Below are 13,636 nucleotides of genomic sequence, written 5' to 3' on the forward strand. Positions count from 1 at the left end.
CAAAAGCTGGCTACCAGAGGGAGGAAGTGTCCAAGGACAAAATATCTCCTTCAAAGGCACGATGCCAGTGACCCGCCTGCTCCACCAGGCTCCACACCCTGCAGGCTCCATCACAGCTCAGCGGCATTAGCAGCTGGGGAACAAGCCTTCAACAGATTGAACCTTCATGGAATATTCCAGAGTCAAACCATAAGAACCATAAGACTCTGCTGACTTTACTTAATTTGTAGATGTGGGGAGCCTCATCACTTACTCCCTACGATTAACGTGAAGTTTTATAATCGCCTCCCTGCATATATTAGTCACAATTAAAACCATGCTCCTCTATAATTATATTGCTTTTAACATATCAAAAAAATCTCATGTCCCTTCTAGTTAAGGGAATCAATGTTGCCATGTGCAATAGGTAAACCATGAAATTTCAGTGGATTGATACAATGAAGGTTTATTTCTTGATCACATCACAGTTTGATGTTGGTTGGGTAGCTTTTCTGTGTGACTTTCTGTCAGACACTGACTCATGGCTCGAACTGCTTTTTCCCCTTGAAATGCTGTCAGTTTGGAGACATTTATTTCCAGCAGGGTGGACCAAAGAGAAAACGTGGAAAGGCTGCCCTCTGCTAGAAGTGGGCCAGTCACTTACCCTTGCATTCTGTGGACCAGATGTCAGGGTAGGGCCCAGGGGACTAGAAGCACCTGAGGGAAACTTTAGCCTTTGGTGGGCTCAAGATGAGGACTGTGCATAGTGGGCATAGCACTGCCACAGACTGTCATCCTAATCCTTTACATACTTTAATCTTCTTCATGTGAAATACACTTTCTCCTTCACCCAACCACTGCACTGAGCTCAAGGTCTGTGGTTGCCAAGGTTCTGCATTAGTCTCTACCAGGCTTAGTACAGTATGAACACAGCCATTTGAACAGCTCATTGCACTTAAGACACAACATACAGTGCTTATCCAGGGCTAGGCATGCCTAAGGGCTCTAGGGAAAAGGGGAACATAAGACACACAGTTTGTAGCACCCTGAAACCAGGTGAGTCAGGTTCTGAGGGCCTCTTGCCTTGGCAGAATGTGTCTCTGTCCTCAAGCAAACTCCTTCTTCATCACGACCCTCTTTGGTCTTCCTGGAAGTGAATTATGAGGACCAGACTTCCTTGGACCAGGGGAGCCTTGTAACCTGCTTCCTGATCATTGCAGGTGAGCATCCAAGGGCTTTTTGAGTCTTTAATAATCAAACACTTTTTAGTGCAGAAAAACTTAGGAGGTTCCTCACCTGTTTGATTCTTTGTCTCAGGAATAACTTCTAAAATTCTTTTCTAGATGTTGTCTCACTTTCTTTTGCCTCTTAACCTCTATGCATCTGCAGAGCACGTACTTTGAAGTTCTCATAAGACTCTGAGTGATCATGCTTTTCATGTGCTTGGTCAGACTGGTTCCTCAAAAGAGCACAGGCCAGGGTGGAACTTATTATAAGAGGGATTAATTAAGGGCCATGCCCCTGTGAGAAGGTGGGCAGGAGAACGGAGGAGGCCACAGTGCCGGGTTGATCTTGAGTGAAGGAGAGAGGAGGGAGGTTGGAAGAGGTGTTCTAGAGAGCCATGCTGTACAAAGGAGGTCCCACAGGGGATGGGTGTCTCCCAGGATGAGAGTGGCATGTTGAAGCCTGTGGCAGCTCCCGGTGGCAAACACAGGGATCTTAGACAATAGATTCCCAGTGTCCTGAATAAAGACTAGAGAAGGATGCCAAACTGAACTGCAGGACCACAGATTTACTGAAAGTGAAATTTGCTAATTAAAGATGTGTGAAGAAACACTGGTGTCATGGCTTATGTCAGTGGCCCCCAAGACTCATGCAATTATGGATGGGACCAAATATAGCACTTGTGATTGGTTCATTGTCTAGCGCTTGGATTGGTGGTGTGAGAGTTTCACCCACTCAGGGGTGGAGCCAGGATATGATGTATGGTGGGAAGAAGGTGTGTGTCTCTCTGTTGCCAGTTTGCAGTTTGCAGTTTGCTGTTTGCTGTTTGCTGTTTGCAGTGGCTGTGAATGGCTGCCCTGCTATGCCATGCTTCCTTGCAGCCAGCTGAATATGGACTGAAACCTCCAACCTGTAAGAAATAAACCTTTCCATCCTTCATTTTGGGTGGCAGGTATTTTGTCCCAGCAACGAGTAAGAAGTGGCTAAGGCAACTGGGAAATCAAGACTGGGAGAAACTAGATTTAATTCCGTCTAGGGACAGGCAGACTGAGATCAGAGTGGTATCAGTGAATATCTGGAGGGGAGGTTGTGTATATATAGGTTTGGGTTTGGGGGTTGGAGTCTCAGGGAATCTGGATGGAATGTTTGAGGTCAAGGTACAAGGACCATCTGCACAGGTATGTGTCTAATTCTGGGCTTCCAGTGTCAGGGAGACTTCGGGTACCATCCTGAATTTCTTTGTGGCCATCAATTCTTGTTTGCTGAGAGCAGCATGGATTGTAAGGTCTTTCTCAGGGGGCGGGGGGGGAGGGCTGACAAAATTATAGTCAACCAGGTGGTGTAGGTCAGTGAGAAGAACTCATGGCCCTGAGGGGTCTAGGTCCCAAGGGTTTTAAGCCTTAGGATGTGGGAGGGACTGAAAGTGGTCTGAGTTTTTTTGCCCTTGCCCACAAGTCATTTGGTTCTCCTTCTCCACTGGGCAGTAGCAGTTTTGACCTTCTGCTGCCCTCAGAGGAGCAGTTGTTGCACTCAAAGCCTTGGGGGTGTGGCCAAAACTGACCTGGTAATTAGGGCTGAGGTTGGCCCAAGCCTGCTGAAGACCTCTGGGCAGATGCCCAGAGACTTACTGTGTATAACCTAGGTTGCCTACGTCTGCCTCTCACTGTAGTTAGACCTGGGCATCCAGGCCTGAGTTAATGTTTAACTTGGAAACAGTGGAGCTAGCCAGGAAAGAAAGCTCCAAGGCAAGCTGTTCCTTCTCTCTGTGATCATCTTTAGCTACCACTGGGGCTGGCAAGCTTGGCCACTTAAGTTGGGAGTCCATGCAGCGCATCCTCAAACCACCATAATGCTTTGTGTCCTAGGTCATCTATTCACTCAGAAGTTCTACTGGCCTCTGTCATAAGGCACCTTGAATCATCCCATCGCTCCAGTTTGGGCCCTAGAAGAATATGAACTGGTTTCTGGAGTTCTACATTTTTATTTTGTCTCTATTCCTTTTCATTTTTAGCTTCAAAACACCCAGTTATTCAGTGAACTCATTTCTTTAACACCTTGTCAAACACAGCCATTAGCAACCAATACATGTTCCTGAGATTTTGTTTCCCAGCTCCTTCCCTCAGAATGACATGTCAGGACACATGAGGACCCACCTTTCAGGTGGTCATGTTTAGCACATTTGTCAAATGCTTTGCCTCTGCATTACATCGGTCTGAGTCACTCAGCCGCTGGCTGTCACTCACCGCCGACTGCCAAGGCAGTAACAAGGAACTCAGGTTTGTGCCAACAGCACCCTGTGTTTAAGGCAGTCTCTATTTTACTCACAGAACGTCGTGGAATTGGTTGCAAGAGGCAGCCTGAGAAATCTCAGGCTGGATGGAACGCAGATTTGTCTCTTGCTTGTATTACTGTCTGATGTCGCTCACGGACCCTCAGGCACCAGGCTGCTCGCTCTTGCAGTCCACAACCTCTGTTTCTCTTTCTGGCAGCAGACAGCAGGGAAAGTACAGAGCAGGGTCCCAGCTGCCAGCCACCTAGCTCAGGAGTGGCACAAGTCACTTCTCACAGTAGTGCTGCCTGTTGCTTGGAGTCCTCTCTAACAAGCAGCTCAAGAGGGTTGGGTCTCAGGTCCAGCTTTGGCCCTGGATGCTGTCCAGCAGCCTGGATGGGCTGCTGTGCAGCTCCCTAGAAGGAAGGGAGGTAAGGAGGGCAGGGAGGAGCCCTTGGGTTGCATCTCCCTGGGAGCCTCTGCTGGATGTTAGGCATTATGGCTACCTTAGCTCTTCCCTTACTGACTAAAGAGCAGATGTGTTTCTCCTCCTCCTGTATGGCAGCCAGCAACAGGCACATCCAGTGGCTCCTGGGAGCAGACGGCGAGGTCTGGGTCTGGGTCATGGGAGAAGGCCCTGGCGACAAGCCCTATGAAGAGATCTCAGAGGAGCTGATTGCTGAGCAGGCACGGCTACAGGCACAGAGGGAAGCTGAGGAGCTCTGGTGAGGGGTGCGGGCTGAGCTTGGGGTGGGTTTGGAGGATGGGAGAGGGCAGGAGGGAGGCAGGAGGTGGCAGTCACCTGAGCCCTGCTGAGAGGAGGTGACCCCAGCACTGGAGTCCATGTCAGCTGACCCAGCGGGCTCAGATCCTGGCTCTGTGGACTGGTAGTCAGCTGACCTGGGGCTGAGCTTACCCATGGTGGTGTGGGCCTGGAAGTTCCCTCCGGCCCCCTGTCATGTGAAGGCCTCCCCCAGATCCGTACACCATGTGTACTTGCTTTGCTCTCTTGTGGCTGTCACAGGCACGGGAGAGCAAATTGGATTCATTTCTGTTCTTCATTGGCTCCTTTCCTGTTCCCATTTCTCACGGAGAGGGACAGGTGAGACCAGGTGAGGTTTGGAGTCTGCCTTCTTTCATGGACACTAATGTTTCCACCAGACCTAGAAATCTGTAATGAATGGACTCCAATGCCTCCAGCCCAATTTTGAATGACAGTATTTTAGTTGCAAAATCATAAAGACATGTAAACAACATTCAAACTTACATAGAATAAATGAAAGAACAAACCACACCCATCACCTAAGACAACCACAGTGAGCATTTAGATGACATATGCTTGTAAACTGTTTTATTCACAGCTTCACAAGTTAATAGATACAAATCCACATGACCATTGAAGATTATCACATTCTATTATATGGGAAAACCATCTTATTGGTCCTATTGATAAATATTTGAATTTCTTGCCCTTTTCTGCTATGAATATCTGATGAACATTTTCTTCATGCCCCTTCGTACACTCGAGTGAGATATGGGATTTCCCAACCTAGTGTTTGGTGCTTCCAAAAAGGATTGGCTGCTCAGCACGTCCTATGTGAGAGTGCTACTTCTTCCATCCTTTGCCAAGATTGAATTTTGTTGATCTTCAGTATTTGCCATTCTAAAAGCCAGGAGAGATTTCTCTCTGTTGTTATCTGAAGTCCATAGTCAGTATTTGCTATTCTGGAAGCCAGGAAAGAGTTCGCACGGTAGTATCTGGAACCCACAGTGATGTGGCCCTTCAGGCTTTCACTTAGGCTACTCTTGCTGGTGCTTTCTTGAAAGGAGACAGAAGGAAGCAGAGATCACCAAGAAGTTCCGGGATGCTCTGGCCAATGAAAAAGCCCGGATCCTGGCAGAGAAGTGGAAAGTGGAGATGGAGGACCGCAAGGCTGCCAAAATCCTGGAGGAACGCATCCATGAGGAATTCAAGGTGGGGCGGGGCAGGGCCCCTGTGTGTAGATGTCTGCTCCAGTCCTTGAAGCTGCTGGGGCTGACCTCTGGCTTGGACCTGTCTCTGGCCCTTGGTGGTCAGTGGGTGCTTCCTGAGAACAGAAATCTGGCATGTCTGGGCAGGGGAGAACTTGATGTAACGATTTGGGCTTGTCCACTTCTCAGTGCACAGAGGAAGAAACTGGGCTGTCAGATAGTGGGAGAGAGCTTCCAAGGCTTCAGGTTGCTGGGGACAGTGTCAGGATCAGAGCCAGGCTTCCACACCCCACACCAAGGGTCCTGGAGAGAGGCCTGGCAGGCCTGGGTCTCTGGTCAGGCCACTGTGGGACCACGCTCTTCCTGTCTTGCTTACTGCTAGTGACCCTGGGAAGCTCACCTAACTCCCTGAGCCATCACTTCCCTTTTGCTAATAACTGGGCAAAGAGAACATTCTGCTTGAGTCATTAATGAGGATTTGGTTGATAGAGAGGATTTAGATATTTGTACTTAGATATTTTGGGGGCAAGGATAGGGAATTGTTTGGTAGCTCTTCATGTCTACTTATTCTGTGAGACCTTGGCATCGGAGAGGGGCTTTTCTGCTCTCTGGTAGGAAGTTTAAATTATGGACACACTTTTTTCTTTTCTTCATTCTGAGTTATTTTAACCTTTATTTATTTATTTTTTTGCTTGTTTGTTTTGGTATAGGAATAATACATCTTATAGTATAAAAACCAAAGAAAAGACAGACCCACAGAAATGAAAAAGATAATTGTGCTACATGTCAGTGTTGTATTATTTTGTGAGTTCAGTGTCACAGACAAATACAGCCAGGCGTGAGTTAAGGCTGTGAAAACAAACTTTCCCCCAGTGACTGTTGCAATGGAGAGATAGAGAGCTGGTTTCCAGCTTGTGCAGAGGCCATGTGAGTGTGTGAATGGGGCAGAGAAGTGGAATGACATATGCTTGTAAACTGTTTTATTCACAGGGAGGGAGAGGGAAGAGCAGCTTCGCAGAGAGTTGGAAACAATGCATCAGGCTGGTCAGTGTGGATCCACCAACAGCTGTGTCTGCTGGGGCGGGTGCTCAAGTCTGGGCTCTGTCCTGTCTGTGGGCAGAGACTGGAGAGGGCAGACCTTGCTTTCCCAATGAGGATATCTCAGTGGGATGGCCCTTGAGCCCTGGAGAGAGATGCTTCTGAGTTGTGAGAGATGCATACACAGTACCGGGAGCTCCTTCTAGCAAGTGCTCCAGGAAGGGCAGTGAGGGCCCAACAGTTGGGCTGGTTAGGTCAACAGAATGTCTTTCTGGTCACGCTGAGCTTGTTCAGGCAGGTGTTTAACGGGATCTGGAGTCACCCTTGGCAGACTGACCTCTGGTCCAGACTTTCAGACCAGGATTGGGCAGGAGTTATCTGTCAGTATATTTGTGGCATTTGCCCATTTAAAAATAGTCCTTCACCTCAAAATGACTGGATAGTGAGGACACTAGTTTTTTAAAAAATCATTTATGTTGCAAGAATTTTTCTCTGTTACTGGGTTTTTTCTCTTACTTATGGTTATAGTATTTTCAGATGTGCAGAAGTTTAAAAATTTTATTCACCAAATCTTTATCATTTGTTCTATGCTCAGAAAGATCTGTGTCACCATGAGTTTATAAAAATACTAATCTGTATCTTTTATATAGTTTTCATGATCTTATTTCTGTGCGTTAAAAAAATTTTTTTTTGCCTTGCAGAGTGTAATGATATAAGACTGTGGCTTTATTTTTTCCCAAATAGTTAGCAAGTTATTATAACATCCTTTATAGTACAATCTATCTTCTCCTTTTCTACTGGACTTGATTGATTCCTTGATTGGAATTTTACTGTTTACATAGTTCTGGACCTTTTCATATGTTATCTTCTGTGATTTATTGTTTCTGAGCCACACTTACCTGTTTAATTATTGTAGCTTTAAAATACATTTTTGTATGCATTGTTAGTCTTCATTTTCAAAATGTGCTTGGCAGGGGTGGGGCTGTAGCTCAGTGGCACATGTGCCTGCCTGGCATGTATGAGGTTGTGAATTTGACCCTCTGATACCAAAAATTAAACACACAAATAAAATGTCCCTGGCTAATCTTACTCATTTTTTTTTTTTCCTGCTAGGGGAACTTTTGAATCATTTTATTCCTAGTCTTTCCCTCAACTGCAAAAACTACGGTGATTTTCACTGGTATTGCTTCAATGTAAGAGCTGTGTTTATGAAAAATAGAGAATTTTTACAGTATTGAATCATTGAATTTCCTTCTTCAGGAATGTGATATATTTCTTCTGTTACTTAAAATTGTTCATCTTTGTTAAAGTTTATTAAACGCCTATAAAATGTACTGATCACCTAATGCTGAATATCTTCAGTAATTCATAAATAATTATATAGTTCTACATTTTGGATCTTGGTAAAATTTATTTACTTTGGGTGTTCTACATTTCTATTTTTAATTAAACCTTAGGGTTAATATTGTTCATTGCAATTTTGAATGAGGTCATTGATAGATCTGGCCAACAGTGACCTATTTCCCCACCATTGTAAAAGCCCAAACATAGGGACAAAAGGTCTGTTGCCACATTACCTTACCACAAGAACAAGGAAATACTCCTTGTAACAGAAAGCGCCACTGCCAAGCTCCTCCAGAAAAAGACATGTTTCATGGAAAGTACAAGAGCCACCCACAGCTCTCAGCCCATGACCTAAATAATACCTTCCCTCCCCTTTGACTCCTGATGAAAACCCTACTCAGCCTGGCCCTGAGCACCTTGCTGTGGTCTTCTGGGTGAAGAGCCGCTTCTGTATCTTTTGATTAAAACCTTTCGTGTGGACCTCCCAGTGTGTTCTGGTTCTTGGCATGGGGTTCAGCTGCTCTATCAGTCATCCCCATTAGTTTGCAACTATTGCATGTGTTGATTTATTTTTATGTGAGAGTATGTATCAGTGTCTGTATATATGTATATAGTTACTGATTTCTTTATTTAACTTTCCATGAGTTGTAACTTTTCAGGGAAGATTATCTTGAGTTTTTAAATAAAGCAATTAGATATTATATTTTATTAAATTTCAAACATACAAAGAACATGAAATAAATATAGAATTAATACTTATATTTTCCACTCAAATTTACAGATTACTGTTTTGTGAAATATGCACTCTTTTTCATGTGTATGTATACACGGTGTATATGTACATACACATGCAGTCAGTCTGTCTGTTATCTATGTCATTGTTGTTTTGCTGAACAGTTTGAAAGACAGTTCTGAAGATCATGACATTAATCACGTGTTAGCAAGCTAGTTCCTAGAAAGGCCTGGGGGAATATTTTAGGCAGTGGGGCAATTCCACCGAGGTCCCACTCCTCTCTCTGCCCTTGTAGCACAGCTGCAGCTCTATGGAAAAGAATGCACGCGCTGAGTTCCAATAAGACTTCACTTTTAAAAACAGATGGAGGCCAGATTTGATCTGGGAGCCTCAGTTTTCAGACTGCTGGTAAAATCCTAAGAACCCTTCAGCTCGCCTCTCCTACGTGTAAGGACACTGCTCTGTGGAGCCACAGTGATTCTTGTCACATGCACTGAAATCCACCATAATTCTGCAATGGATGTCCAACCTAATCCAAGGGGAGAGATGCTGACATTGTTGGATTTTGCTTGTGACTATCTAGACTGCTGGGGAGGCCATGCTACTTTTTTTTTTTTTTTATAACTCTATCACTGATACTCACTCGTTCCATTGTGGTCTCCCACTGCCCGCATGAGGCTGAGCCCCAGATGCCCAAGGACAGTTCAGGGCAACTGGGTCATAGGCCAGTTCACATGGAGATCGTGGAGGGACTCAGTTACTGCTGGAGATCTGATTAGTGGATCTCCTTGAAAGCCTTGATGATAGAAGGGAGAGAAATGGCGGGGTTCTCAGCGCCAAGGGCTGTGGAGAGGTACCGGGTTCCCATGCAGGCATCTGTTGTTATTTCTGAAGGAAGTTATAGTTATAATGTGTTTGTTTTGTCTTAAAGACTAACTTGGTAGATGGAAATGTTTCTTCTTTAGTGGAAACAGCCGTCCTGATTTGTCTTCATGTGGAAGAGCCAGCTGCAGGGGGTCTCCAGGAAGACCGGAGCTGGCCGGTCCAGCTGTGTGTGCTGGGGCCTGCTGATTGGATTTGTCCTTAGTGTGCTTTCCTTTTGCTGTGTCGAGTTCTTTATCCCAACAGATTATAAGCACAGAAGGAACCTTATCTGCAAATGTTTCTGTGGTGGCTTGCATAGGCTGGGCAAATCCTCTGACACGTCCCACTTTGGGAGTTGGGGTTGATTTCCTCTCCCGTTGAGGCAGTGCTGGCTTTGAGACTGGCTTCGATCTGGAGAAAAGAAATGATTGTACTTTCAAAAAATTTCTATTGAAAATTTTTTGCAAAAATTTTAAGAAGACATCTATATATACAAAAAGGCATAGAAAAATAACAGAAATATTTGGCCATCTAAGTCACAAATTAAAAACTTTGATATTTTCCATGTTTGCTTCACATTAAAAAAATGATGCTAGGGCTAGTGGTGCCTGCCTGCAATCCCATCCACTCTAGAAGCTGAGGCAGGAGGACCTCAGTGTGAGGCCAGCCTGAACAACTTAGCAAGGGAACTTTTCTTTAAATGAAACAACAAAAACAGCTGGAGGGGTGGGTGGCTCAGTGCTTCTCGGGTAATATCTCTGTCTATCATCTATCTATCTAATTGCTGAAGCTACTGACATCTCACATTGCCATTTTTTGTCCCTGCCTCCTCCTCCTTAGGAGATGGTAGCCACTCTCCTAAGGTTTGTACTTTATAAAATGCGTAAATCTGTAATGACTTCTGGTGGTTCATGGTTTATAAATTACATAAACATCTAAATAAATTGTCCATCATAATACTCAGTTTTTTTGGAAATCTCTTCATCCTGTGCAGTTATTTCACAATTGGATGCTTTGAAACAAAAAGGGCTTTACCACGGCTGGCTGGTGACACAGGAGGTGGAAGAATTTACCAAGCCCAGAGCCAGGAGAGAGACTATTGACTGCCTTGCTGGGGCGAAGAAGAGCGGGGTCCCCCAAGCAGAGGGAGATGCTTGTGCAGGGCAGGGCCGCTGGTTTAGGGGGTAACTGGGGTAGGGTGGGAACTGGTGAGGAGGGAACTAGGGGAAGACAGCTTTTGCCTCCGTTGCAGCTTGTGAAGATGGTACCCTCATGATAAGGTTCGGGGTCTGGCTCAGGAGGACTGCAATGGTCACACTTGTTAGGCAAAACATATTACTGACTGTTTTGCTGTGAGTTTCTGGAGCATCTCACTGGAGAACGAAGTACTCGACTCTGATATCAGGCTAATGGTGGCAAAAATGGACCCATTTACAATCCATGGTTGCTAAGTAAAAAAGACAGCTGGAAATCTGCTTATAAAATCCATTCTGTTGTGACTCATGCCATTTGAATGCAACCCTTGCATAGGAAAGGCTCCTTTAGAAAAAACAGGGTCCTGATATAATTTGTGTCACCCATCTTGGTTTCTTAACAGTAAGACTGCCTCCGCCTGCTTCCTCCCTTCAGATCACAGAGCAGGATTCAGGGAGGCTCCTGCTGTGGTCTCCCGCTGTTGTGTGGCCTTTTCCCTGCCCTGCTCCTAGTTTACCTGACAAAAGCAGACACAGTAAAGATTCCTTCAGCTTCTCTCCATCTTCCACTTGAGGTCATTCTCTTTTCACCCCCTTTAGGTAGGTGTTCATTTGGGCCACTGGATGACGTCCTCTCCAGTTGCAGAATCTATTGCTGCCTTGTTCTCAACAAGATTGTACATGGGAGGAAAACTCCCCACTTCTTAATTTTCTCTTGGAAAATTTAGACTTTGCTGATTCCCTCCTGACAAGGCTGACATGAACAAGACAACTCAGTCTGGCCTACCCTCTCCCAGGTCACACAAACCAGGGCAGTGTTACCTTCACACCTCACTAATCACCCACCCCCCACTCAGCTGTGAGCACCTACTCTGAACATGAACTGGGTGAGAACTCCATGTGTGACACAGCTGCAGCCCTGCCCACGGCAGTGCCTATCTGGCAGAGCCCAGTGGTGTTTTGGGGGCTGGATGAACACCGCCATGATGCCTCACTTGTCTTGGTGACACTTTCCACTGGGAGAGGTGGCCCCGGGCCTCTGAGGGCTCCTGCAATGTGCTGTTACTGATGGGTCATCAGGAGAAGGCAGGTGAGAAAGCCTGGGGGCTTTTTGAGGCTTGGAGCAGCCAGAGCAGGGCGGTTTGCACCCTGGATAGAATGCCAGCGGTCACAAATCTGCCACTTGGCTGTGAACCTCAATGATCTCAGACCGGCCAAGGGACCCTGATGGCTGCAGCAACAGAGAGGATTTTAGGGCATTTCATCCCTGAGAGTTGAGTCATCTTAGCGAGACCTTGACAAAAAAGATGCAGTTCAGTTTATTTGGAGTTGCCAACTATGTTCTTTGTCATCCGGTCCTTGGGCAGAGCTTGCCTTTGTTGCAGTAAATGGCCAGTCATTTCCCAGTGAGAGGGAGCAGGTTTCTGATCTTGGGCTGCCTGCTAGAGTCCCACTTGGAGGTAACCCGAAGAACAGGTGGCCACTGGAGGAGGTGGAACACCACGTGCTGGGTTGGGTGGTACAGTGCCCCTTGTCCATGGTGACCAGCATGACTCTTCTCTGGGGAGAAGCCTCCTTATTTTGGGGTGAATTTGGGCCTCCCCCAAATTCACATATTGAAATCCTAACTGCCGGTGTCCAGAAGGTAACTGTATTTGGAGACAGGCTCTTTCAGAGGTAATTACCCCCTTTCCTTGAAAAAAGACCTAATCGGGTCTTATTATTGAAAACGGGGTGAAAAGTGCCAGTTCCAACCAGCCCACCTCACGAAGGAGCCAGCGCACAAGGGAACAGTGACGGCAGCACGGTGAGGACAGGCCACTGGGGCTGGTACTGTTGGTGTCCAGTTTTTAAGGCTGACTAGTTCCTAGGTAGGTCTTATTTTCAGGGGAACACGATATGGTAAAAAGAAAATCTTCAGGATGAGTGGGACCAGTATGATTGGGTCATTATGAGAGAGAAATTTGACCATGGGCAGTCCACACTCAGAGGATAGTTCCCCGAGACAGATGCAATGGAATTGACCCTGTACCGCCTTGCTTTCTATATGTGTAATACATGTATTATGGAACTAAAGATGTAATGCACAGTTAGTCAATGTTTTAGGTAGTTTTCTTTTATTCAGACTAACTCTAATCTGTTTTTTCAATTCTTTTTTATTAGTATATATTTATAATATGTAATAATTATATTCATCTCCAATATCCAGTATATATCTATCATATTTAGTTATTTCTACTTGCCTTTCCTTTGTCTCTCAGGACCCCAGAAAGAAAGATAAAGTTGAGTCATTCTTAGGAAAACAGATGTACCTTGAGACCTCAGTGCATAAATCAATGAAATAAATCAGACCTGGGACATTGAATACCTGATGATTTCTCTTACAGGAGAAGCCCGAAGTTAAGTAAAGACAAAATCAAACATAGCCCTCGGGAAGCTGAGGCAGCCTCTGCAGAGATGGGTGGGGTCTCCAGGGTGGCTTTGTGATCTCCACAGTGCCATGGCCAGGGAACAGCTTTCTACCTCCTGGTATGGTCTGGGCTGTGTGTTCCTATGGCCTGAGCAAGTTCTTGTGCCCCTAATCTGTCTGGGGAGCAGGAGCAGGCCCAGCGGAGGGGCGGGGGTAGGCTGACAGGCTGCTCCCTTGGAGACTCCAGCAGTGGCCACAGGGTGCTGCCTTGTTGGTGTGCTGGGCACCTAGAGTGCAGGGCTGGCATCAGATGGGAGCCCTGGGAAGGACCAGGAAGTTGGCTGCTCGCAGCACTGGCTGAAGCCTGGCTCCCGCACTGCTGAGGTGCAGTGCATGAAGTAGGCCTTGGGAGTGACTCTGCTTCTTTCATGCTGGAGTCTCAGAGGGCTTGGTTCCGATTCTGCACGGCTCAGGAACTCTGTTGTGGTGTTGCTCATCGCAGCTCCCCCGCCCCACATCTTTATTGTGATGATCGCTGCTGCTGCTGCTGCTTCTGCTGCTCCTGTTTGTGGTACTGGGGCTGAACCTAGGACCTTTGCAAAGAGCTGCGT

General features: G+C 46.2%; 1 protein-coding gene across 1 annotated transcript in view; it reads left to right on the forward strand.

The window, feature by feature from the left end:
- Positions 1–13,636, forward strand: part of Sh2d4b (SH2 domain containing 4B) — a 120,167-nt gene that overhangs the window by 50,428 nt on the left and 56,103 nt on the right. The window contains exons 2-3 of the mRNA XM_063233696.1: positions 4,038–4,197; positions 5,300–5,447. Coding sequence (XP_063089766.1) covers positions 4,038–4,197; positions 5,300–5,447 — 308 coding nt within the window. The remainder of the gene's footprint in view (positions 1–4,037; positions 4,198–5,299; positions 5,448–13,636) is intronic.

This window comes from Cavia porcellus, unplaced genomic scaffold (assembly GCF_034190915.1).
Source record: "Cavia porcellus strain 051 isolate PalLab524CR breed Dunkin Hartley unplaced genomic scaffold, mCavPor4.1 scaffold_23, whole genome shotgun sequence".
Taxonomy (NCBI): Eukaryota; Metazoa; Chordata; class Mammalia; order Rodentia; family Caviidae; genus Cavia; species Cavia porcellus.